This window comes from Kogia breviceps, chromosome 14 (assembly GCF_026419965.1).
Source record: "Kogia breviceps isolate mKogBre1 chromosome 14, mKogBre1 haplotype 1, whole genome shotgun sequence".
Classification (NCBI taxonomy): domain Eukaryota; kingdom Metazoa; phylum Chordata; class Mammalia; order Artiodactyla; family Physeteridae; genus Kogia; species Kogia breviceps.
The window spans coordinates 18221904-18247849 of NC_081323.1; the positions used below are offsets into that span (position 1 = coordinate 18221904).

Genomic DNA, 25946 nt, shown 5'->3' on the forward strand with positions numbered 1-25946 from the left:
TCTAGGTGTTGAAGTGAAAGGACCAGTTGCTTGGCTCTCACTTTCGATCAAAAGCTAGAGGTGATTAAGTTTAGTGAAAAAGGCACTTGGAAAGCAGAGAGAGGCTGCAAGTGAGGCCTCTTGTGCTAAACAGTTTAGCCAAGTTGTGGATGCAAAGGAAGAATTCTTGAAGGAAATTAAAAGTGCCGTTCCAGTGAACACGCAAATAAGAAAGCACAACAGCCTTATTGCTGATATGGAGAAAGTTTGAGTGGTCTGGATAGAAGATCAGAAAAATCACACCATTCTCTTAAGTCAAAGCCTAATCCAGAGCAAAGCCCTAACTCCCTTCAATTCTATGAAGGCTGAGAGAGGTGAGGAACGTGTAGAAGAAAAGTTTAAAGCTAACAGTGGTTGGGTCATGAGGTTTAAGGAGAGGAGCTGTCTCCATAACCTAAAAGTACAAGGTGAAGCAGCAAGTGCTGATGTAGAAGCTGTAGCAAGTTTCCAGAAGATCGAGCTAAGATAATTAATGAAGGTGGCTACACTAAACAACAGAGTTTCAGTTTAGACAAAACAGCCTCCTTTTGGAAGAAGATGCCATTTAGGACCTTGAAAGCTAGAGAGGGCAAGTCAGTGCCTGTCTTCAAAGTTTCAAAAGAGAGGCTGACTCTCTTGTTAGGGTCAAATGCAGCTGTTGACTTTTAGGTTGAAGCCAGTGCTTATGTACCATCCTGAAAATACTAGGGCCCATGAGAATTATGCTAAATCTACTCTGCCTATATACTCTCTAAATGGAAATTACAAAGCCTGGATGATAGCACATGTGTTTACAGCATGGCTTACTGTATGTGTACGTCCACTGTTGAGGCCTACTGCTCAGAAGAAAAGATTTTCTTTCAAAATATTATGGCTCATTGACAATGCACATGGTAACCCAAGAGCTTTGATGGAGTTGTACAGTGAGATTAATGATGTTTTCATGCCTGCTCACACAGCATCCATTCTGCAGCCCATGGATCAAGGAGTAATTTTGACTTTCAAATCTTATTATTTAGGACATACATTTTGTAAGGTTGTAACTGCTATAGATAGTGATTCCTCTGATGGATCTGGGCAAAGTAAGTTGAAAACCTTCTAGAAAGGATTCACCATACTAGATGCCGTGAAGAACATTTGTGTTCATGGGAAGAGGTCAAAATGTCAGAATTAACAGGAGTTTGGGAGAAGTGGATTCCAACCCTCATGGGTGACTTTGAGGGGTTCAAGACTTCAGTGGAGGAAATAACTTCAGATGTGGTGGAAAAGACAAGAGAACTAGAATTAGTGGAGCCTGAAGATGGGACTGAATTGCTGCCATCTCATGATAAAAGTTGAACAGTTGAGGAGTTGCTTCTTGTGGATGTGCATAGAAAGTGGTTCCTTGAGATGGAGTCTACTCCTGGTAAAGATGCTGTGAAGATTGTTGAAATGACAACAAAGGATTTAGAATATTACATAAACTTAGTTGATAAAGCAGCAGCAGGGTTTGAGATGATTGATTCCAATTTTGAAAGAAGTTCTACTGTAGGTAGAATGCTATCAAACAGCACCGCATGCTACAGACAATTGTTAGCCCAGAAGTGACACCTCCACCATATACAGTACAGTTGCTTGGACCAGACTGATTTACGACCTCATCATATGATAGCTGTTTGGTGTTTGACTCATATGTACTCTTTGGAACTGGAGGCTTTCAAAGGCTCCTTGTCCAAATCATACAAGGCTCTGATTTGTCTTCCACCAAGCCACTGGCCACCCATCTGTTGAATGGAGTTTTCAGCATACCATCTGTTGAAAAAGGAGACAAAGCCACATCCCTTAGACTTCCCTGTTGCCATGTCTTTTACCACTCGGGCATCTGATATTCTCCCAAATGGTGCAAAAGCAGCTTTTGTATCTTCAGTTGTAATTTCTGGACTGAGATCACCAAGAAAGACATGGAAATGACCTTGTGAACGCTGTGTGCTGACAACGGTACTACTGCTTGTATCCTCCTTTTGACTGCTGTGGGTTGTTGCCCACTTCACTTTGACTTCCTTACCCATTCCGTCCATTCATAGCAGCTAGTGCTGCAGCTGCATGATGACACTCATAGAACTCTGCAAAACAATATGGATCATTTCCAGCTGTATCCATAATCATTTTGGAGAATTAAAGCTTCTGTCACATCTCAGGAAAGCTTACCGATATATAGAGCCTTAGGCATTTCTTCCTCCATGGCTGCTGCTGTCACGGCGGCGCCTCTGGGTCCAGCTCTCTACCTTTTACTACCTCACAAGTCTTTTGAGTGGCTATGGCTGCGAAATGGCGGAGTTTCTCGGTCGACCGGAGGTTACTGCGCCCAGTTCTTCGGCGGCAGTTACACCAAACCGCCCAGCCCAGCGCGAACAACAAAGCCCCAGGTCAAGATGGTGGTGAGCCGAGAGCCTTAGAGCAGCCCGGGAAGTGACCCGGGCTGCGCAGGCGCAGAAGAATCGTGCATTTTGGACCTCCCGTAATTTAATTTTTTAAAATCGAAGTATAGTTGTTTTACAATGTTCCAAGCAATAAGGTATTTTTAAATTAAGGTATGTAGATTTTTTTTTAGACATAGTGCTAGTCAACACTTAATAGACTACAGTATAGTATAAACATAACTTTTGTATGCACCTGTAAACCAAAAAATTTGTGTGACTCACTTTACTACGGTATTTGCTTTATTGTGGTGGTCTGGAACTGAACCTGCAATATCTGTGAGGTAGGCCTGTATTATACATCATAGCACATCTACCTATGGAATATTATGCTGCTGTTAAAAAGAACACATTACTGAAGAGAATCCCAAGCCCTCAAAACTACTGTCATTTATGATACATGGACAGATTTTTATTTCTTAAAACAATCTGCAAATTTAATTCTTTAAACATTATTTAAGGTAAGCTTTCATTTCAATAAAAACATTCTTTACTAAAATTACCCCAACATGAATTTAGGTTCTTTTCTTTTGAAAGTTCATATTAAGACCTTTGGTTTGTCAGCCAGTTATTATGTAGCCTCAGTTAGATGGTTTTCATTTATACCTCGTAGTATATGTTGATGAATAGGGCAGAGTTTTTATTTAGAAGTTAATATTAGATAGGTGGAGGAGCAAGTTAATTAAGTGGAGGAGTTGATCCTGCTTCTCTTATAGGTGCTGGTGACAGGCCATACCGATGACTGAACTGCAAGACGTTGCTGAGCATGCTAAAGCAATGCACGGGCTCTAAAACCTATCTTTTGACATACCTTAACATATTTTTGTCTTTCTTGTTCTAATTTGTGCTCTGAAACATATACTTGAGAGGCCAGAGCAAAGTGATCAGGATGGTAAAAGAATGTTGACTCATTCAACATGAGGTATGATAGATGAAACTAAGATTACGTAGCCTGAAGAAGGGAATATTTAAAAGCATCTCTTGGAAAAGAGGTTGACTGTGTTGCTGGACCTGTAGGTGAGAGTGGAGAGTCATAGGTGGACAGGCTTTAGCTCCATCTGAAGAAGACCGTCCTGAGAAGTTGAGCTGCCCAGCTGTGGCCTCTGCACCTTGTGGGCACTAAGCTCCCCACTCCTGGGAGAGACTGGAGAGCTGTTTGCTTGTGTGTCAGAGGCCAGGAAGTGGGCGTTTGGGCTGGATGACCTTAGTGGTACATCCTGACTAGAATCCTAGGGTTTACCAGGGCATTTATGTATGGTATTTATCTGTGGTACCAACCTAAATAGTAGTCTAAGTAGATGCAATTTTTGATTAAAATATTACATAATAATTATATATTACATAGTGGTTCTTTCAGCTCATGTTACTGATATTACTCAATATATCACTAGCTGAAACAGACATGAAACAATTTTTTAAAAATAGAAATAAGCAGCTGAGTTTTAAATTCTATGAATAAAGTGGCTTTGACTCCGTCTACATGCAGAAAACATTGGAATAAAGACAACCACTTTTAAACAGTGAATAGAATTCCCTCATCTCCTGTCCTGACCAGAGGGGTCTGGGAATCTCTGGTAATGAGACCTTGGGCCAACATCAAAGTGGCAACAAAAGATCTAGGAACCGTGACATTTGACAAGTGTCACTGTGACTGTATAGAATTGCCTCCCTCCATCTAACTTGGATTCACTCTTGGGAAAAGTAGCCCAAAACCAGTATTCTGAGTATTGTGGGAAAAAAGCAGAAGTAACAGCAGTGAACTTCTTTCCACTTTTGATCTGGTTTATGGTTTTCTCGTTAACTCACTGTTTTTTGCCTCAGTTAGCCCGTCTCTTTACTGTTGATATGGTTTTGGATAAATTTTGCCAGTTTTGGGAAACTACGTAACACGTAGTGACCAAGGATCAAAAGTTCTCATTTGGGGAGGAAAACAGAAATATAGTACCCACTGCTAACAAAATGTGTTCTTAGGATGGTGGTTGTAGGTCTTCTGGTAGCTGTCAAGTCCACATTTGATGTTCTTTAACCCTCATCTTGGGATCCTTCTGGGTAGTGTTGAAAAGAGATCACTTATTTAATCTTAAATATTCTGCTGGATTGTTTGATTCTTCATGTATTATCCCATTCTGGTCTGGGGAACAAATGGATTTATAAAGAAATGGATAGAAGAGGAAAGTTAATGAGTTAACGGTTTTCTGGGGGAAAGGTTAGGGAGATAGCCGTGGTGCTAGGGAGTGGGTGATGGAAATAAAGTAGAGGTGGTTAGAGAGTCTTGCTAATTCTTAATGTGAGTTTGGTGTATGCAGAACATTAGGCAGTATTGTGAAGTAGTCAAGAGCAGTGGCTCTTAAAACCAGGAGTCAAACCTGGGTTCAAATCTCAGCTCTAGTACTCACTAGCTGTGTGACTTTGGGTGAGTTATTTAACCTCTCTGAACTTCTACTCTATAAAATAGAGTCATATTTGGAACCATAATATACTTCCTCTTAGAGTTGTTTTGAGACATAATCTGTTTAAGAAACTTAGTATATTGCCTAGTACTCATTCCTTAATAAAATCAGGTATTATTAATGATCATTGCTGACATCTATTTTATCTTTCAAATATCAAAACAATTCTGAGTACTCAGAGTGTCTGTAACTAAAGGTCGAGATATACGAAAAGCACCGTTCCCTGCCCACACAGTATTCCTAACTCCAGGCCATGGTCTTGCTGGGCCTTGGTATGTGGAAATGGTATTGGCCAGGATTTGCTTAAGTTCTGGGCTCAGGGGCTCTAGTAACCCAGGACTACAGTGAAATTACAGGTGGGCCAGGAAGGAAGAGGTAGGAAAATATTCTTATTCTCTCTGTATTTGTTGATCTACTTGGCTTAGAAGATGTCACAAAAACATTTTAGAAGAGGTCTCTCTTAGCCTTGGTTGGCTGAAACAAACATCATTGCACTTTGACAGATTAGAAAATTGAATCACTTTGAGCTTTTGGTTTGCTCATAAAAGCCATAGTTGTTGGGAAAAAACCTCGTAGTTTCTAGAAACAACACTTGTTAACAAACAGGCACTTATTAAGTATTTTTCCTTCTCTCTTCCTAACTCTTTCCTGTCAGCATCTAAATTTAATAATCTACCTGCCTCCAGCTTTTGTTACCACTTGGAATTAACAAGGTTTAGGTTGACTTTGCCTAAAGATTTAGAGTAGTCAAAGAGTCTTGAAACATCGTAAGAGAAAAACCCACCACCACCCCCATCCTGTTTTAAAAGCAAAAATATGAAAATAGAGGTGGAGACTTGACTGACAGGTTCAGGGACTTTGGGGTAGAGGGGCTTTGCAGAAATTACATCGTCAAATCTGTTGATCACTCTTCAGTCCTTAGCTTACCTGCTCCTCAGCAGCATTTGACACCTGTGATCATTCTGTCTTAAAATGCTCTCATCCTCCGGTTTCTGTGAAGCAACACTTTCTTACCCTTTTTCCCTCCTACGTCACTGACCTGACTACTCCTTCACCCTGTCGGTTCTTCCCCCTCTGGGGACCTTCAGTATTAGTGTCCCACAGGTTAGGTCCTGTTTCCTCTTCTCTCTTTATCCATTCTTCTTGGGCGGTCTAATTTATTCTCATAGACATTTCCCTTGGGAAGTTTATCCAAGAGCGTCCTGGACACCTCTGCCTGAAACCGAACTCTTCTCCTCCTGGTGCTAAAGGAGCCATATAGGATTGAAATACCTGCTTCATCACCCAAAGCACAGAACTCCTGGGTGTGGAAGGATTGAATATGCTGAATACAGGGGAAAAACTCACAAACACAGAGGACACACACACACACACACACACACAGACACACACACACACACAGGCATTGTCCCTGTCCCTCCTCAGATGGGTCTTGCTCACTCCCCACAAATCTATTTGCCAAACGAATGAGTCCCAGTGCAACTGCAGTGTGATAAAGGCAAGGATATGTGGGGTTTTCTGTCTTTACTGTATTCCACAGGCAGGTGGTAACTATAAGGAGAAAGAGAAGGTGAAAAAATAAGACAATTCTAATTCTAATTGTTTCGAAAGTAGCTTTGCCACCTGAAATGTCCACAAACCAACTCATTAGTAGTAGTAATTACTTCTTATTTTGTATTTTCATATTTGTTATTTAGACTTTTTTTAAAAAGACAGATCTCACACGTAGTTAAGCTTGTCTGCTTATTTTTATGTTTAGCTGATTTCTTGATATTAAGTAAGTCTACAGAGAGAACACTTTGCTCTCCCTGCGGAAGGTGGAAGACCCTGAAGGGATGGGCGCAGCAGGGGCTCACCGCTGGGTTGAAGTTGGAGGAAGCGCTTCTGGGTGAAGGGTGTGCAGGGGACTTTCCAGCCTGAGTGCAAAGTACACTCTGCCCTGCCCCTCAGTCAGATGTAATCATAGTGCTGGTGCCTCTCACGTTCTGCCTTTGATTCCTGAATACTGATGAATTGGAGGAGTGTGAATTGTCTGGCAAACAATTTTTCCCTCATTATTAAAGTCTTTAAAATTTTTGTATTACATCTAGGTGAAAATTTTTCTATTATAAGTATCTCATTGAAAGCAATATTCTCATTATTGAAAATTTAGATGTCTATTTAATAAAAAAAATTTTTTAACCCAAATTTGCACAGCCTCAAATGATTAACATTTTGTTTATTTTCTTCCATTCTTCTGTACACAGGTATCTGTTGTCACTTTTGTTTACACGTACAATTTTGTAGATGTCTTTTTTCTTTTTTTTTTTTTCAAATTGAAAATACTCATTTCCTCCAATAATCATATGATTGAGTTTTACTGTAAGCCACAAAGATCTTGGGGAACACCACAGTCACTGTCTCATGAAGCTTACCTTCTAATCATGGGAAACAGGTAAAGACAAACAAATAATAGCGTTGAGAAACTTTTGAAAAAAGTGAAAGTTGCCCACAATCTTATCTCCCAGACATAATGATGGTATGTGTCCTAAATTTATTTTAAAAAGCTAATGTTGATATAGCCTTCTTAAAAAAACAAAAATGGGATTAGATCATAGGTTTTCTTTTTTTACTTTCTCACATGTTGTGGACGCTTTTTAAATGTCAACTAAAACTTTGTGTAACAATGGCTGTGTGGTAGTATTCTATATGATGGATGTGCTGTTTAAGCGTTTTCCTAGAGGTCAACAAATAGAGTATCTGCAGTTTTTACTCTATTAAAAATAATTCTGTATCAGATATTCTTATACATAAACCTTTGGAGTATCTGAATGTTTCCTTAGTTTATGTTCTCAAAGAGAAATTGCTCACTTTTTTTTTTTTTTTTTTTTTTTTTTCTTTTGCGATACGCGGGCCTCTCACCGTTGTGGCCTCTCCCGTTGCGGAGCACAGGCTCCGGACGCGCAGGCCCAGCGGCCATGGCTCACGGGCCCAGCCGCTCCGTGGCATGTGGGATCTTCCCGGACCGGGGCACGAACCCGTGTCCCCTGAATCGGCAGACGGACTCTCAACCACTGCGCCACCAGGGAAGCCCCAGAAATTGCTCACTTTAAAAACATATCCAAAATTAAAATTTTAGTATTGCTACTCTCCTTTGCAAAAAATCTTTTAATAGTTGATGCTCCTGCCGGCAACATATAAGAGGACCCTTTTCAGTATATTCTTACATTGAATTTTAAAAAATTGAGATACAATTCACATGCTGTAAACTCCACACTTTCAAGATATGCAATTCAGTGGTTTTACTATATTCACAAGATTGTGTAAAGATCACCACTATCTGATTCCAGCACATTTCATCATCCCCCAAAGAACCATACTCCCATCACCAGTCACTCTGTTTTTTCCCTCAAGCCCTTGCAACCTCTACTCTACTTTTTGTCTCTACGGGATTTGCCTGTTTGAGGTATTTCATGTAAATGGAATCATACAATATGTGGTCTTTTGTGCTTGGCTCCTTTCACTTAGCATAATTCTTTCAGGGTCTATCCATTTTGTAGCCTCGGTGATTTTCTTAGATTCTAATTTGACTATCAAGTACTTGAGTGATTCTTAGGGGGGGAACCCAGGTTTGTCCTTGGACCTCTGTTTGGGAACCATTGACCTAGGCTGTAATCTTTCCATTAGTTCTTAAATCCTTTACAACTGACCCAGAACCTATTTATCTAGATTCACCTTTTTAAGTGTCTTTTCTAGGAATATTGTAGGTTGATGATCTTCAGTCAAAGAAATGTGTTTTATTACTATCAGTGCAGTTTATGAGTTAGCATTGTTGCGTGTTTCATCAGTCAGTCTCTCTCAGTTTTATCCTTGTGTTCCTAGCTGCTCGTCTCTTTAAACTGTCAATGTAATGTAAAATGTTGTTACTGTGGTCCATCGTCTGAAGTCTGTTCCTTTTAGGGCCATTTTCGAAATGGTAATTTAATGCCTTTCTTAGTAGAAGTTAAAACAAAGACTTTATTTAGGCTCTTTGCCTTTTCCCCCACTGACCTTGAGAAACATGGAAGAAATATTTTTTGTCTTATATTTTTAATCCTCGGCAGATATCTTTTCCAGGCTCCCAACAAGGTGCCTTGCCTTAAAAATAAAAACATTTCTGGTGGATTATTGACTTTCGAGATTATAATTTCATTTTTTTGGTGACTAATATCTGCCTTTTGGAACACTTCCTCCTTTTTAACACTGGCTGATTGTGCCGCACGTCTTGTCCCAGCTCTACCAACTTCCTAGGAATATATATCTTGACAAATTGCTTTCTCTCTCTAAACCCAAATCTCTAAACAGATTATCTTATCTGTAAAATGAGGAGTGGACTAGACAACTCTCTAGGATTCCTGGGAATAGAATTGCTGGGACATCAGGTAGGTGTGTGTTTAGTTTTATTAAGAACTACCTGACCTTTTCCTAAAGCGGCTGTGCACACCAGCACATTTAACGTTTCTAACCAAATGTCATCATGCTGGTCTGGTGGCCTGGTTCCCTGACATGTCATGAAATACTCAACGAAACAAGCATTTGGCCGGAGGATTCAGATCCAGGCTTCTCTGCTCACTAGTTGTATGGCCTTGGGCACATCACTTAGCATCAATAATCATTCATTTCTCCATATACAAAATAGGCAGCATGGTGCTCAGTTTGTAAGATTGTTGAAAAGATTAGAGATGTCATGAAACATGCTTTGCATAATTCCGAGTATATCCATTTGATGTCTGTCCAGTAGCTGCTAGCTCCTGTTATTGTTATTGCCTAATGATTGAATATCCAGTTACCACCACGCCTGCCTGAGCTACCTGCTCAGCTTTTTGGAGAGCCCCAAAAAGAGAGACCTTGACATGAGGTATGAGTTGAGGAGAGGGTCTCACTTTGACCTACAGAGTACTGCCTTGATGGAATTAGGTCTTCAGTGTATTGTCTTTTAAAGCCTCTTTAATAAACAAACCTGTGTCTCTTGCTTTTTTAGTGCGTTCACCCTTGCATGATAAGTAAAAACTTATTCCTTGAGGGCCAAGTGTCCCTGGCACATAATTAAGTAACATCCCAGGGATGGTTATGTGGTCATAGGATCCTAGCTTTAACTGGGTACCTGTTACCATACTGTTGAGTTTCTTGCTGTCTTTTCTTTGCTCTCTTTCTTTCCCTTTCTTTCCTTCTTTCTTTTTTTCTTTCTCTTTCACTCTCTCTTTCTCTCTTCCTTCCTTCCTTGCTTCCTCCCTCCCTCCCTCCCTCTTTTGTCTTTTTATTGTGGTAGAAAGCACATAATTATAAAATTTACCATCTAAACCATTTTCTTGTATTTGATTGATTTAAATTTCTTTTAAGTTTACTTAGCTCCTCTTTTTCCTAAACCTTAAGCACTGAATCAGCAGTGAGGTGGTCAAACTGAATTGTTTTCCCCCACAAGTAGTGAGTCCTGCCAGAATGACCAGTTCCCTCTGGAGTTAGGCTTGTTTATGACACTGGACTTTATTTATGATAAAAAATCCAAAAGAATCCTCCTTTTCTTTCATCGTTTTCTCCTGGGATTCTCAGTGTTATGTTTGGGAGTATCAGACTATGAAAGGGAGCTGGGAAGAACAGCAGGGAAATACACAGCTGAGTTTTGCACTCCCCGTCAGTTCCAGGGTGGGCCGGGAAGTCTGAGCAGAGATTGGTAACCAGAACGCCAGAGAGAAACCACACCATCTGGCAGGTGTCTGTGCCCTTCAGCACAGGCCAGGCCCCTTGGTAAGAGAGCAGGCTACTCACAAATGGGGCTGGTCCTAAGCCGTCATCCAAAAATGATTGTAACCATCTTCCTGGAAAGCCTGCTTGTCTCTCCCCAAGTTATTTCTTTGTTCCCTGAAACTAGCACTGACGTTATTATCAGATTATTGGCAACCCCAGCCTTGTTATGAAATGAAAAGTGTACTTTGTGACACCAGGCCTGAAAACATGAGATATACCTTCTGCTTCCAAAGGGATGTTTCCTTAAAAGTTGTCATGTTAGGAGGCTTCACTTTTATTTGGTGGTGCTCCAAAACAGCTTTGAAATGTTCTTTTTAGCGTTGCCTTCAGCACCTATGACACTTTCTTTCTAAAGGCAAGTATCACAGTAAAGCATCCTCCCGTATGTTAGTTGGCTTTTGCAAGTGGTCAAAGGTTATCTGTTGCTGAGTCTGGTGACAGAGTTAGATGATCATACAGAAGATCACTATTTTTAGTTAAAAATAAAAGGTATAGTTTTGAATGATCCAGATGTTCGCATTGACAATCAAACCAGGTGAATGTTAATGCTGCTTGATGATATGTGAGAGCAGAGATTGGGGGAAATAAAGCAACATGTTGAGGTTGACCCCACATCCTTATCACCCTGGTGACATCACCTTTATTCATGAATACATTTGAACAGTAACTTGTATATCAGCATGATAATGCCACTCGGGGTCAGAACAGTGTGCCTAGGACTCGTGTCTGCTGGCAGAATCTAAAGGTATTTTGTGGGAGACTGTTGTTGCCAGTTCTAGAAATGGAGCTTAAAAAGGTGTTTCAGACTCCTGCACGTAACATGGAAATCCTTCAGGTTTTTACATACAAATTACTTACATAATATACTAACCACTTAGTCCACAAGGGCTTTGCTCCACAAGGGCAAAAGCAAACATAATGTGTGTCCTGTTTGCCACTCTATGCCCATGACCTAGCACAGGAGGAACTACCACATCGTAGGCACTCAGGAGATGTTGAACAAGTCCGCGCATTCAAAGTTAATATCACTATTTGTGTGAAGCTTACAGTGGAAGAGTAATATGCTTGTCTCTCTCTCTTTTGCAGTTGTCAAATTTAAAAGTTCTGAATCACTCCCCAATGTCTGATGCCTCTGTCAATTTTGACTACAAATCCCCCTCCCCGTTTGACCACAGCACTGATCAGGAGGAGAAAACTGAAGATGTTGCCCGTCCCTGTCTGCCCCAGAAGGACCTGTATGCTGCTGAGGAGGACGCCGAGACCCCTTTCCCCAGGAAAACGACATCCCATAATGGGACAGAGGACAGTGGAGGAGGAGGCACTGGCGTGAAGAAGAAACGGAAGAAAAAGGATCCAGGAGAGCAAGAAGGGGCAGCAAAGGGAAGCAAGGACAGGGAGCCCAAGCCAAAGAGGAAGCGTGAACCTAGAGAGCCAAAGGAGCCCAGGAAGGCCAAGGAGCCCAGGAAGGCCAAGGAGCCCAAGGAGCCCAAGCAGAAGGACGGGGCCAAGAAGGTGCGGAAGCCCCGGGAGGCCTCAGGCCCCAAGGAGGCCAAAGAGAAGAGGAGTGGCCCTGACTCTGCAGCCAGGACGAAGTCCAAGAAGGCCAGGTGCGTCCCTTTCTTCCCGTCCCGAGCCCCGGGCTCCGCCTCCACAGAGAGGCTGGCCTTGGCCTTACTCCAGCCCCCCTGGACAGGACTTCCCCACTCTCAGCCAAAGTAAACCACCTTCTCACCTCCTTAATTAATACTGTGCCTGCAATTTCTTGCCACTCCCTTTGGATTAAGGAGAAGTGAAGTATGTTAGCACACACAGGGTGTCAGGGAAGGGGCGTCACAGATCTGATACGGGGAGGGCGGCGATTTGGGGAACGGCCGCAGTGTAGGCTGGCAGAGGAGCAGCTGTCAGGAGGGCGCACAGTGCTGGGGTCTGGGATAGCCGTGGGTGTGCGCAGAGTTCCAGGCAGGAGAGGGCTGCCTGGCTCCCCTGGGCTGCGAGCTCTCTAGTGCAGGCCCACGCCTGGTCTGTTTCTCTCATTCGGTGTCTAACACGGTGCCTGACACGTCAGCAGGTGCTCAGGAAACGGTGAGTCCTTGAGACCAGAGGAGACAGACCGTAGTGACCTGTAGAGAGAGCAGAGGGCGTGGGGACAGGTTGGCTGCCAGGGTGTTGTCGGGGGCCCTGGCTGTAGATCCTGTCAGGATCCAACCATACACTTTATTCGGGGAGTTAAATATTTGTCATCTGTATACAAATGTAATGTTCTTCATTTCGTCCCTTTCTAAATTCTTGGTGGAGAATATTTAAACTTTTTGAGGACGTACAAAATAAAAAATATATAACCTCTATATATTTAAGGGGAATTTAAGGAATTTAAATTTCAAAAATGTAAGTGCAAAGGCGGAGTATAGACCAGGAGCACCCATAAAGATGCAGAGGTTGATGCAGTTGCTAACAATATAAAGTAATGGGGCCATCAGACCTGTACAGGGTCAGGCATAAAGGAAGTACATTTTAAAGAGAGAAAGCATTTTAGGTGGCGTGTGCTGCTACTCAGAAATTATTTTATGGTTCGGTTCATTTTCAGAAGGACAGTTTGTTGGGACCAGATGGATAATTTTCTAATCCAAGTTAAAACTGCCTTATAATATTCATTCCCTTCTGCCTGGCAGGGGATTTTACCTTTTGTTTATCATAGAGGCTTGGGTAGGATCCCAGGAATGTAGTTCACAGTGAATGGACGTAAAATAACCCCACCAGAAGGTCAAAAGAAGTAGGTAAAATCAGGAGTCTGACTAACGAGCAACGTATGGGCCCTGTTTCTGGGTGAACCTCGTGCGCACACACTGATGCCTGATGTGGGTGGAGTGGAGTTTCCATCTTCTGCCAAAAACTTTCCAAATTATTTTGGAGAAGCTGAAGAGGTTCTTCGGTGTGGCAGCATGTGTGAAGAAGGAGATTCAGACATGAGCTAGTGGAGTGACTTACTTTGGTTATTACAGGAAACAAGGAAGAATCCTCAAGGATGGTGTTTTAGAATTAGGGCCACTAGAGGAGGGTCTGACAGCCCTAATAAGGAGTTTGGTTTGTGTCTAGAGGCAGTAGAAAGTCATAGGTATCAGGGCTCACTTTAGCCACTGGTCTCTGGTGCTTACAATTTTATCAACTTCTTCTTAAAAGAATTAGCGTTTACTTTGTGTGGGATGTGAAACAAGGTGACGGTTATACAGACATTGCCATAGATTCCATTTGGGGGCAGTGAGGAGGAGGCATTGCACAAACAAGGTTGGATGTCAAACGTATGCATAGCAATATTAAGGGAGATGGTTTTGATCTAGTTAGGTTGTATAAAATATAAGTGCGTTGGAGAAGTGCTTCTGAGTCTGCCAACTGAGAAGACAGCAGAACCTCTTGAGGTTTAGAAATCCAAGAAAAACACTCTGAGAGGATGCTAACAGATAGGGCTGGTAATCTCTTAGGGAATGTGGACAGGTTTCACGAGGCTTTCAACCTTCCTTGATTTGGGTGCTGTGTCAGACTGACCTATTAACGTGGAATTCTTCCATGTAGCCCAGATAGGGTTCTGGACTGGTGAGCCTTTCTTGTCTTTTATATATTTATAAAACTGCTTTGACTCCTTTAATTTACGATCCCACTAGGCACCAAAAGCAGTTCTAGTTCTGAAAGGACATTAGTTGATAAAAAAAATATGTTGGTAATTAAGTCTTATTTTTTGTGCTCTTTGATTTACTCTCTTGCAGATTGGCTTAAGTACTACATGTTTTGATTTGAGCCTTTATTGATTAGCCCCTGGATAACACTCTGTGGTTACAGATGATTTGCTGGATGCTTGGATTATTGGAGGAGCTTCACAGCTGATTTAAGGGCTTCTGGTCTTTTCCTGCTTCAGTCCATCTTGCCAGCTGCCACCTGGCTAATCTTTCTGAAGCCCTGCTGTTATCTTACTTATGTTTGTAGCTGGTGGTGATGGTCAATCAAACCCCCTCCCTCTTCCCTCTCTCCTTTCCACATCAGCTGGGAAGTAGTCAACAGAGATGGAGATAGAGTTATCAGCTTTATTACTGGTGGGCCAGATTGAAGACCTTGCCCTGGCTTGTGGCCAGAATCGGGCTTCCTGTTACTCACTCAGTTGAGTTTAGCCACCAGAACTGCAGGCGCCTCCCTGAAGCAGAGGGAGGGCCCTGGGCTCTGGGTGCTCCATTCCTTTTCCCAAGTCTCACCAGTCCCATAGTTCCCCAGTCAGAGACGGTCAGGGAAGTGAGAGGAATTCTAAGAAGGGCCGAAAATATGTGTCCGGTATCGTTCCCTCCTTGGGAGTAGGGAAGCATGAAAACGTTGAGGGCAGGGAGATGGGCTTCCCTCTAACAATTATACCTGCTTAGACCCTTCTGGTTGTTCATACTGCCTCCAGGACAAAATCCAGACTCCTTTTTTCTGTTATCCAAACCCTTTGGGGTCTGACCTCTCCCTGCCTCCTGGTCTCTGGCGGCAGACCTGGCCGGCTAGATGCATCTCCTTAGGCCTTAAATAAGGTACTTGGCTCCCGCTCCTCTGGATCGCTCTTCTCCAACATGATGTCCTTTGTCCTCCTCTCAGACTCCCAAGTCCTTCCCGTTCTTCAGCTCTGAGTGCAAGTCCCAGTCATTTCCTCCACAGAGCTCCCACACCCTGTGCTAGCGTGTCCCCTCTGAATTTCCACAGCCCTTTGGGCCTCACTTGTATCACAAATCAAAGACTTTTAGACCTTGAAGAGTAAAAGAGATCTAGTCCAGCCCTGCTGCATGCAGCCAGGGAAACAGACCCACAAAGAAGTGACTTGTTTGTAAGGGTGTGTCATAAACCTCCTGATTCCCAGTCTTTTTTTTTTTTTTTTTTTTTTTTTGTGTGTGTGTGTGTGTGTGTGTGTGTGTGTGGTATGCAGGCCTCACTGTTGTGGCCTCTCCCGTTGCGGAGCACAGGCTCTGGACGCGCAGGCTCAGCGGCTACGGCTCACGGGCCCAGCCGCTCCATGGCATGTGGGATCTTCCCAGACCGGGGCACGAACCCGTGTCCCCTGCATCGGCAGGCGGACCCTCAACCACTGCGCCACCAGGGAAGCCCCTGATTCCCAGTCTTATACACTAATCTCTGCAATAGGCTGTCTCTCAATCATAAACCAGTATTTTCTTGTATGTATGACCTGTCTCCTCAACAAAAGTGAAGTGCCTGAGGTCAGGACCACCATACTTTGTGTCTTTTATGTCCCTGGGGTTGGTCAGCAGAGAGGTTTGTTGGTTGTTGGACACATAGAAGGCGTGTGTGAGTGTGTGTGTGTGTGTGTGTGTGTGTGGTTTATATATTATTTTAAAATATTTTATATGTATAATTTGTTTTCTTAGAACAAATGGATAGAGCTCTTCTCCCTGAAAATGAGATCCATATAAGATCCCATTGTTAAATAACAGTAGGTGGTTATAATGAAATATTTTATTCTTATAAATTTTATAATTTTAGAAATGAAAACTTCAAGGTAACTTGTCCAAGGCACCAAGCTAATGAGCAGCACTGTCAAGATGTGGCTCCAGGCTCACCTGACTGTGAAACCCACTTTTTTCTCCACAGCTTTGTGCCTCTTTTCACTTTGCTAGGGAAGGTCAGGAATGGATAACAGTGGGGCGATTCCAGTGTCAGAGAAATCGGTTTTTTATTTGTAGGAAACGGCCCCTCTTCTACAGGATTTAAGTTTGCACACTCCATAGGATCCTCTCAAGGACTAAGATGGCCCCAGCTTTTTCCTATGCTGTTTCTCTTTGCGTTTGAGGCGGCAGATAGATAATTGAACACAGTTCCCCTCCTAAACAGATGACGGAGTCTAGCAGATGTTCCTTTTCAAGGATGATATTAGTAGTGACGAATATCCAGTTACTGCTTAGTGGATAAAAACACTCAAGTAGGAGAAGCCTTTAAAAAAACAAAAACTACCCTCTCTTATGGGGATATATGTATATGTATAGCTGATTTACTTTGTTATAAAGCAGAAACTAACACACCATTTGTAAAGCAATTATACTCCAATAAAGATGTTAAAACAAAAAACTACCCTCTCTGCCTTTCCCTGCAAACTATCTTGGAGTATGAGCCTAGTACACTGCTTTATTATATAAAAAGCAAGAAGGCTCCTCCAGGAAGCCAAGTTAGGCTCTCTGTCATTTCCCTGACTCTGAAATTTAAAATTCACAAGTATAGTTTATTTGCTTTTACTCTTTTTTAATTATAGTACTTTTTCCCGAAGAGGATGGGGCCGCTGGCATAAGAAGATATACACAAATACACGTAGACCTACAAACACATACACAGACCTGTACATACGTGGACACCCACGGCCCGCATAGCTTCAGTGAGGGGCTCAGAGAGGAAGGCAGGCCTCAGGTTTTCAAGGTCAGGTAATGTTGATAAGGGCTTCGGGAAAATGCTTTGAGATTAGAGAAGCACTGGGCCAGTTCCTCAGGGAAGTCAAATTTTTACCAGTTGAGAACATTATGTGACATAGTGGATACTGTCCTCAGCCGTTTTTTACATCAAATGCTTCTATGTGCCTGTGAAATTAATATTTCGTTTTTGAAATGGCCTTTAGTAAAAGTCAGCTTCATGGCGTTAAAGCATGGCTTGGTGAGCAGGAAAGATGGGCCATTCCAGTGTGCATGAGGGCGTCAAGAGGTAGGTCAGTGGCCCTTTGGGTTGCCCTCTCAAACCGGGAGCCAGGCGCTCTGACTGAGCTGGAGGTTGTTGCCTTTGTAAGCCAGGTTCTTGAGTGTCCGTGTCCATGTTGGTGATTGAGGGCAGAGCCTAAGTTTTGGAATTTCCACACGTCAGAATGGTTTATGTTCTCTCTCAAAATTAAGAAGTGAATCAGTGTGCTGGCCCAAGTGGAGGGCTATCTGACACCTGCTAGGAATGAAAAAACCAAAATGATGAAAAGAAATGAATGGTCTCATTAGCTCCAACTTCTGTGCCGCAGCTTTTTACCCCCATTTGTTTGGGTTTGTCAACCCAGAGCAGATCTTCCTTCCAAATTCGTAGGTTTGATAACATCCTGGTAGGAAGGTTTTACGTTTTCTGATTTTTGTCTTTGATGGTTGCTTGCAGAAAGGTAAGCCCCAAACCTGATTATATCACTGTTTGAGCGCCGATAACTGTGTTGCAGGAGGGGTAATAAAATTCAACCAGTTCAGCTCTGCCTCACTGTTCGAAGGTCAATCACCTGTCTTTGTTCAGCGTGCAGATCTTTATGGAGGCTCAAGAGTGTCCGTTGACAAGATTCTTTCTGTTGGGAGACTTTTTATATTCTGATCATTTATTAAACAGTTACTTAAACAAAAATGCTTGATGAATACCTTCTCATTTATTTATCTAGTATGTATTTATTGCCTCCTGTGTGCCTTGTTTTGTTTATGAGTACTTCTGTTGGGAATGGGATAGTGGAGGAAGGAGGGTATCACAGGGGTATCATCTATGAGCCTTATCATTGGGGAACTTTCTCAAGTTAGAGAAACAGCCTTGCAAGTGTTCCAAAAATGGAAAAATATAAACAAATGAAAGAATCTAGTATAACTGTATATAGAGTTAGCTGAAAGGATTTAGAGGATTAAGAGTATTTAGGGAGTTCCCAGGTGGCTTAGTGGTTAGGATTCTGGGCTTTCACTGCCGTGGCCTGGGTTCTGTCCCTGATCAGGGAACTGAGCGCCCACAAGCCACATGGTGCGGCCAAGAGAAAAAAAAAAAAAAGTCTTTCGGTTCTGGTCTAGGGAGTCCCTTAAAAGCGGTCAGTATTGAGCTAGTTATTAAAGGAATTAATAAATGAGAAAAGACTTAAAGCAAAATGGTATTTAAATAAATGTTCTTTGTGGGATTTCCAGTTTTAAAATGGTAGGCTGAGCATACATTTATTTTCCCTTCTTCGTCAGATCTTTAATGAAATGACAGGAAGAACAGAAGGGAATAAATTCTTCAAAGATAAGAGATGATATGAATTTCGGGATGAAGGAGACCCTTAGTATCATACGGATGGGTGAATACTGCGGAGGGAATTCCAGCTCAGAGCACATGCAGGAGCTATGTCTGTGGCAGAGGTAGAAGTGCTTCCTCCTCACAATGGCCCTGGCAGCCCTGGAGAAGGGCCAGAACTGGAGGCGGCTGATCAAGGGACTATCGGCAGAGTAGCTGCATGATTTGTCAGCTCCAGGTTGAAGTCAGACAGTTACTCTATAAAGATATTGAGCAGTTTGCTCTGGAAGAGGGTCTAGGCTCCAAGTGGAGACTGACATCCACAACAAGGGGGCACAGGAGCCCAGGCTTCTCTGCCTTTCCCTGCCCATACCCCTAAAAGGGTGAGAAAGGGGCAGCCACCTGTGTATGCAGAGTCCCAGGCCAGGCCTCCCATTCAGGACTGAGGCTTGTTGGAGAAGGTGACTTACTCAGCAGCAGAGAGCCTCATCAGCCACCTGCATTATCAACCTCGTTCATTTTAAATAGGAATAGTCCACCAATGATCCCGAGACCATAGAAGAAAAGCAGCAAAGCAGCAGGAAAAAGAGGAATGACCAGGACAACTGTCCTCAGAAGAAACAATTCAAGGAAAAGGACTTGTAAAGATTTTAAGTTAGTATCCTCAGATTCGAGACGATGTCTTGTCTGCAAACAGGAATGGGTTATCACGAAAAAGGAACAGTCAGAAAACAAGAAAGGACTAATATAAATTTAAAACACGGTAGCCTAAACTAAAAGAATTCATTTAAAAAACTTGAGTAGAATAATAGGGGAGATAATATGAGGTCTAAATTCATCAACTTTCGTATCAGGATGTGAGTAGCTATTGCTTAGTGTTGATAAATAAAGAACTAGAGGCATGAACATATTTGGAGTTAAGTATCAGTCAAAAGCAAATCTCCCTGGAAAGTGGGATTTGGTGATTGTATGTTTCATTTGAAGCCCTTCTACATTAAAAAAAAATATTTTCATTTGCTTTTATCACTTTTAGTAAGATTATCTGTTAAAACTCTGCTTTTTTCATCTTATAAGTATGTAATGTTTTTGTTTCATTTTTTACTATGATAATATCACAAACTTGTATAATCTTTGTTTTGATGGTGCTAATGATAATGATATGATTAAAGGAATTGAGGACAAGGAGATATGGTTCACATTTTGTCTACAGATGACTATATCTGTACCCAAACCATTTGTTTTGGGTATATGTTTTTCTTTTAACCAGTATCTATTGTAAAAATTATTTATTTATTTATTTTGGCTGTGCTGGGTCTTAGTTGCAGCACGCGGGATCTTCGTTGCAGCATGTGGGATCTTTTAGTGGCAGCATGCAGACTTCTTAGTTGCGGCACACAAACTCTTAGTTGCGGCACATGTGTGGGATCTAGTTCCCCGACCAAGGATCGAATCAGGGCCGTCTGCATTGGGAGCGTGGCATCTTACCCACTGGACCACCAGGAAAGTCTCTTAACCAATATCTTAAAAAACATATGCTCAACTCAGCTCTCTCTACATAGACTGAACGAATATGGGCATTAATTAAGTAAAAGTTGGATTAAGTGTGCAAATGAGCTCTCTGGGGTAATGTCCACGTTTTCAGTGCTGTACTTCCGGGAAGAGGATCAGAGCCCGTGGCAAGGCCTGGGTGGGGAGCTTTTCTGGAGAGTTGTTCCTCGAGTGGGGCCGTGGATCCTGGGCTGGACTCCCCAGGTGCGTGCACATCTGCGGAGGCAGTAATTGGCATTCTGAGCTCTTTTCAGTCATCCTGAATTTGGGGGTAAAGGCAACTCACTGTGGCAGTAACTGATTGTTTCCTGCTAAGACTTCGATGGACATTTTATAAGATTTAATTTTAAAATGGGAAGGTGAGTCATTTTGAAATAATGCACTTGGTTTGGTAGATTAAATTTTTTCAATACCTGGAATCCATGGGGGCAAAGTAATAAAAGACTCATAGCAGTGAGTCTCATACAGTGTTGTGACACATACCCAAACTTTCCTCCTCATACTCAGATCCAGCACTCCGTTTCTTACTCTCAGTTCTAGCAAAGAAGGCTGGAGGTTGGGAACTGGAGATAGAGAGAGCTAGGAGGAAAGTTGAGGAAGTCTTGTCTGTCTAGTGATTTAATAGTACAGTTCCCTATATGGACGGCAAAAGAGGTACTTATTTTCCTAATGCAACTGCGGAAAGTAAAGATGTATAAAATCTTGGCTAATGAAGTTGTGTAGAAGACAGGGTGAGAGGGCTTTGGGGCTGAGGCCTACTAATAAACTGTTAATTGGTTATTCCCGAAAGTTGTCCTGCACGAATGCTATAGTTTATATGTTGGAAATTTCTTGCATGTCATAAATACTTGATAAATGCTTCTTTAAAGCGGATATATGGATATATGTTTTATTATAAAATCAATTTGGGTTTTGTTACTGAAAAAGGGACTTTGAGCCTCTAAAATCTTGTCTGCCATTTTTTTCTGTCCTCTAAGTTAGTTTTTGCTAACTCTGAAAGCTGGAAAAGCGAGGATTATAAAAATTACATTGCTTCGATCCAGCCTCAAGTGCCATTAAATGGTGAGATTATTCGGCCTTTGTATTATTTAGAACTCTCTTGGTTACAAGTGACATAAACCCAACTTGAATTAAGTTAAAGAAAAAATAATAACAAGTGAGTTCAGTGGTTTTAAGGAATCAGAACCAGGAGCTATACCCACAGAGATCTTTGTCTCCCACCTTTCTGCATCTGTTTGAGTGTTAGCTCCATCCTTGACAACTGCTTTCCTTCTCAAGGTTGAACTGTGCCTGCCTGTAACTGTGTGCTCATAGATTAACAGCCTTGTAACCTAGGAGGAAAGAGATTCATTTTCCTGCCCACTCCTACCAAAAATTAATCTTTTTTTTTTTTTTTTTAAAGGAAGGAGTCCCAGGTTCGCCTCTCTGGGTCATGTGTCCATCACTGTGGTAAAAGAACTAGGATACCATAGTCCATCCTGACCTTCTGTTCACCCTCATGGTTTGGGGGATCAGTACTGATTATTAGCAAAAAGATGCTGAACAAACAGTATACACTTCAGCTGTGGAATAGATATATATCAGAATAATTTATATGTTTTTTCCTCTACCATTTGAGAGTGAGTTGCAAATATCATGCCCTTTTATCCCTAAATACCCCAGTGTATCTTTCCTAGGAGTAAGACCATTTTCTTATTTGTAACCATTTGTCTAGTTACTGCTTTTGTTTATGTACAACTAATACGCAATCTATGGAAAGACACTGTAAGATCATGCAAATATCCTGATCCTCTTCAAATTGTTCTCCCCCCAGATTTAGCATTCCTCGATGATTCTGGACTGTGCATATCTTTACGACAGTGGTTACGAAATGATTTTCCAACTCCACCGATTCCTCTCCCTTTACTGTTTGTATTCTATAAGCAAGAGCTTTCCTTTCTCCCTCATTTATTCATTATTTATCTGTCTATCTGTCATTGGAATGGATTCCTGTTGATTTCAATGGCTTATAATTCATTACTGACCTTGATTACTTTGGTGCTCAAATGGCCCCAGTTGTGACCGTGAGCTCTTTAAGCTGACTCCTGTGCCTTTTTGACGCGCTGCCTTAATTTTGTTGAGCACTCGCTTTACTCTCTGACGAAACAAGATGTTTCAGGCTGATCTTATAACTTCCCTGTCTTGGAATCAGCCATTTTTGTGAGGAACTTTGGTATTAGAAACCAAAATCTGAGTGCTATGTGTGCACATTGCTTTTGGAGCATCTTTGCTTTTCAGCTCTTTCAGTTGTCAAAGCTAGGGAAAAAATACACAAGACATACACATGTACATCTACGTACATGCACATATGTACACACCTACGTGCACAATATATTCATAATGCATATGTACCCATTTATATGCATGTGTTCATATAGATACTTATTTTAGAAAACGTGATTACACTGAGGCCTCCAGTTTAGGTTCATCCTACAATATCTTCCTTGCCTTACACCATTTCATATTTATGTCTTCCTACTTCTTGGGTGAGAACCACAGCTCCTAACACCAACACATTTACTCGTTTGTTTAATCCTATACCACAACTAAAATGATTTCAGAATTGCTTCATCTATACACCTACCAAAGAGAGTTCAGGATATGTTTGCTGTTCTCCCTACTTCTCCCAAAAGCTGAAAGTGTATAGTCAGATATTCTGTTTATAAGTTAATGAGATTTTTTTCCCATCTGTTCAGTGTGGTTATGTTATTCATTGGAAATACTCAGATTCATTTATTTCAGCTTGTTTTCATCTTATTTTTAAATTTTTTGATATGTAACATGCTTCCAAAAGTCAGATTTTATATAAAAAGATAGAGAAATGACACTCCTTCCACCCCATTCCCTCCACTTATGCCTTGTGGATAATCATTGTTTTTTGGTTTATCCTCTGTGTTTCTTTCTGTAAAGTAAGTAGATATATGCAAGTTTTCTTACTTCCTCTTTATTCTTTCACAAAAAGTAGCATATTACTATACTCTTTTGCACTTTGCTTTTTTCACTTAACAGTGTATCTTAGAAATCATTCCATATTAGTTTACAGAATTCTTTCTTAATTGTTTTTACAGCTACATGGTACTCCTTTGTATGTATCCTCATTTATTCAGCACTAATGTTTGGACATTTAAGTCTTTTTTGTTATTTTGAAATTACCAGATAATGCTGAATAACCACGTGCATGTATATTTTCATATTGTTGGAGGTGTATCTGTAGAGTATATTCCTATAAATGGAATTGTTGGATCAAAGGGTACATACATACATACATACATACATACTTTTGTTACATATTATTTGACCACTGTTTTCGAAGAACGTAGAACTTTGAGGAGCAAACGAAACATTCATGGACCAAATGCATCTGTAGGTATAGCAATGTAGAGGTTAAAATGTCTTCATTTGATAAAACGCAAGTATAACGTTTTCAAAGCTCATTCCAAAGACAGGAAAAACACATTTCACCTAGTCTTCCTGGAGGATGAATTCAGGTGATACTTTTTTTTTTTTTTTTTTTTTTTTTGCGATACGCGGGCTTCTGACTGTTGTGGCCTCTCCCGTTGCGGAGCACTGGCTCGGGACGCACAGGCTCAGCGGCCATGGGTCACAGGCCCAGCTGCTGTGTGGCATGTGGGATCTTCTCGGACCAGGGCACGAGCCCGTGTCCCCTGCATTGGCAGGCGGACTCTCAACCACTGCGCGACCAGGGAAGCCCAGGTGATACTTTCTTGATGTCCTATTTGAAAATCCCATTTATAAGCTTATAAGAAATCTTTCTTCCTGATATTTGTCTTTATCAGAAGAGCTCCAGGAAGAATTTTTGGAACTCAAAATCGTTGTCAAAGGTAACCTCCAGAAAATCACTTTGAAGATTTCCCAGGTAGAATATCTTCTTGTTTACTCCCAGATAGGTAAGCAGGTGTCTCTAGACATTTTCCAGTTTTACTGACATACATTTAAGAAGTTTCCCTCTGCTCCACCACCCCCTCAGCTTCTGGCTAGGAAATCTCACGGTGCCCCAGGCTGGACTTCGGAGGTGCCTGTCTACAGTTCCTCCTTACTTTCATCATTTAATTTGTTTCTGAAAGCATAGAAGGCAAATATATACAAGTCTTGTTGTAAAGTTTAATATTTTGAGGAGATTCTGTAACTTCCTTGGTGGTCCAGTGGTAAAGAATCCACCTTCCAGTGCAGGGGATGCGGGTTGGATCCCTGGTCAGGGAACTAAGATCCCACACGTCATGGGGCAACTGAGCCCATGTGCCACAACTACTGAGCTCGTGCACCATAAACTACAGAGCCCACGCACTCTGGAGCCCGTGTGCCACAAGTAGAGAAGAGAAAACCTGCAGGCCACAACTAGAGAGGAGCCTGTGCACCGCAACAAAAGATCCCACATGCTGCAACCAAGACCCAACACAGCCAAAAAATAAAAATAAAAATAAAAAAATAAATTCCTTAAAAAATATATTTTGAGGAGGTTCTATTCCTTAATCGTGTCTTGAGCTTGTTTTAGTTTTCAGTGGGATAGTTCATAATGAAGCATGTTTCTAGCCCATCTATATACAAATATTTAAAATGAAGATTAAACATATACAGACAAAGTTTTCCAACATGAAGTTATATTTAGTAGATAGATAAAATTGATTTCAGATGTTGGGAGAAGGATTTAGGATTTTACAGAAGATTAAATGGGATTCTGAGCACGTGATCATTATGGTGACTTTCGATATATTAGCTGTCTTTAAATGTGTGTCCAAAAAATTAAGCACAAACCTTCTTTTGTTAAGAGAACCAACTGGATTTATGAATTTTTCTGTATATTTGGGTCACTGGAATGTTTTGTTAACAAATCTTTTGGTCATAATTTTGAGATTCAAATAAGATTAAAGGAGATTTGAAGTTTTTGCATTTATTGAAAGGGAGCCTGTGGTTAAAAAAAAAAAAAAAATGGAGCCAGGAAACATGATATGGTATAAACAGTGACAGGCTGTGAGTCACATGAGCTGAGCACAGGCCTCTGCTCGGCTGCTAACTTTGGGGCCTTTGTTGCTTTTAAACCTGTTTCCTTATGTGGAATATGAAGCTCATCTGCCCTGGCTTCCTCATGGAACTGTGGTTGTAACACTTCAATGAGACAGAAGCACATAAGTGCTTTGTAGAATATAAATTGCTATGTAATTTTCTTAGTGAGAGGCCATGTAACATGAGATAAATATTCCTGTGAAAATTTGGCATCTTTTTAAACTGTTTCATCTGAGTCTCCTGTCCTGAAACTGATAAGAAGTAAGTACTTTTTTCCCGGGGTTGAGAGCACAGGTTTCTTGTTAAACTGTACAGTTCTCTAAAATGGCAGGATCCCTTGAGTTTCATTTCCTCAAAAAAATTTTCATAAAGAACTTTGCTGATAGGGAAGCCAGTCTTCAGCCTAGGGAATCGAGGGTGGGCTGGGTCTGCACTCATGTGATTGGGTGCTCGCCATTGTTGCTGGGTGCTATCCCGCTACGGGTTCATCCTATTGGATCTCCCTTCTCTGAACGAGGCCGGTGGTGTCCCTGTCTTCCCCCACACTTTCCACTAACTCACCTGATGGGAAATAACAGTAATCGTGGCTCTTTCTCATTCTGCACATTCTGCCAAGACTTACTGGTACTACTTCTGCTGGATCTTTCAA

General features: G+C 41.6%; 1 protein-coding gene and 1 pseudogene across 2 annotated transcripts in view; one reads left to right on the forward strand and one right to left on the reverse strand.

Moving 5' to 3' along the window:
- The window catches only part of CHD6 (chromodomain helicase DNA binding protein 6), a 215825-nt gene that overhangs the window by 73993 nt on the left and 115886 nt on the right, over positions 1-25946 (forward strand). Inside the window, exon 3 of one of the 2 annotated variants that reach the window (XM_059038586.2) lies at positions 11774-12294. In XM_059038586.2, the coding sequence (XP_058894569.1) occupies positions 11774-12294 (521 nt within the window). Of the gene's footprint in view, positions 1-11773; positions 12295-25355; positions 25559-25946 lie in introns of those variants that run through there. The other variant, XM_067013433.1, reaches the window with a different exon arrangement.
- On the reverse strand, positions 1541-2239 carry LOC131741558 (cytotoxic granule associated RNA binding protein TIA1 pseudogene; annotated as a pseudogene).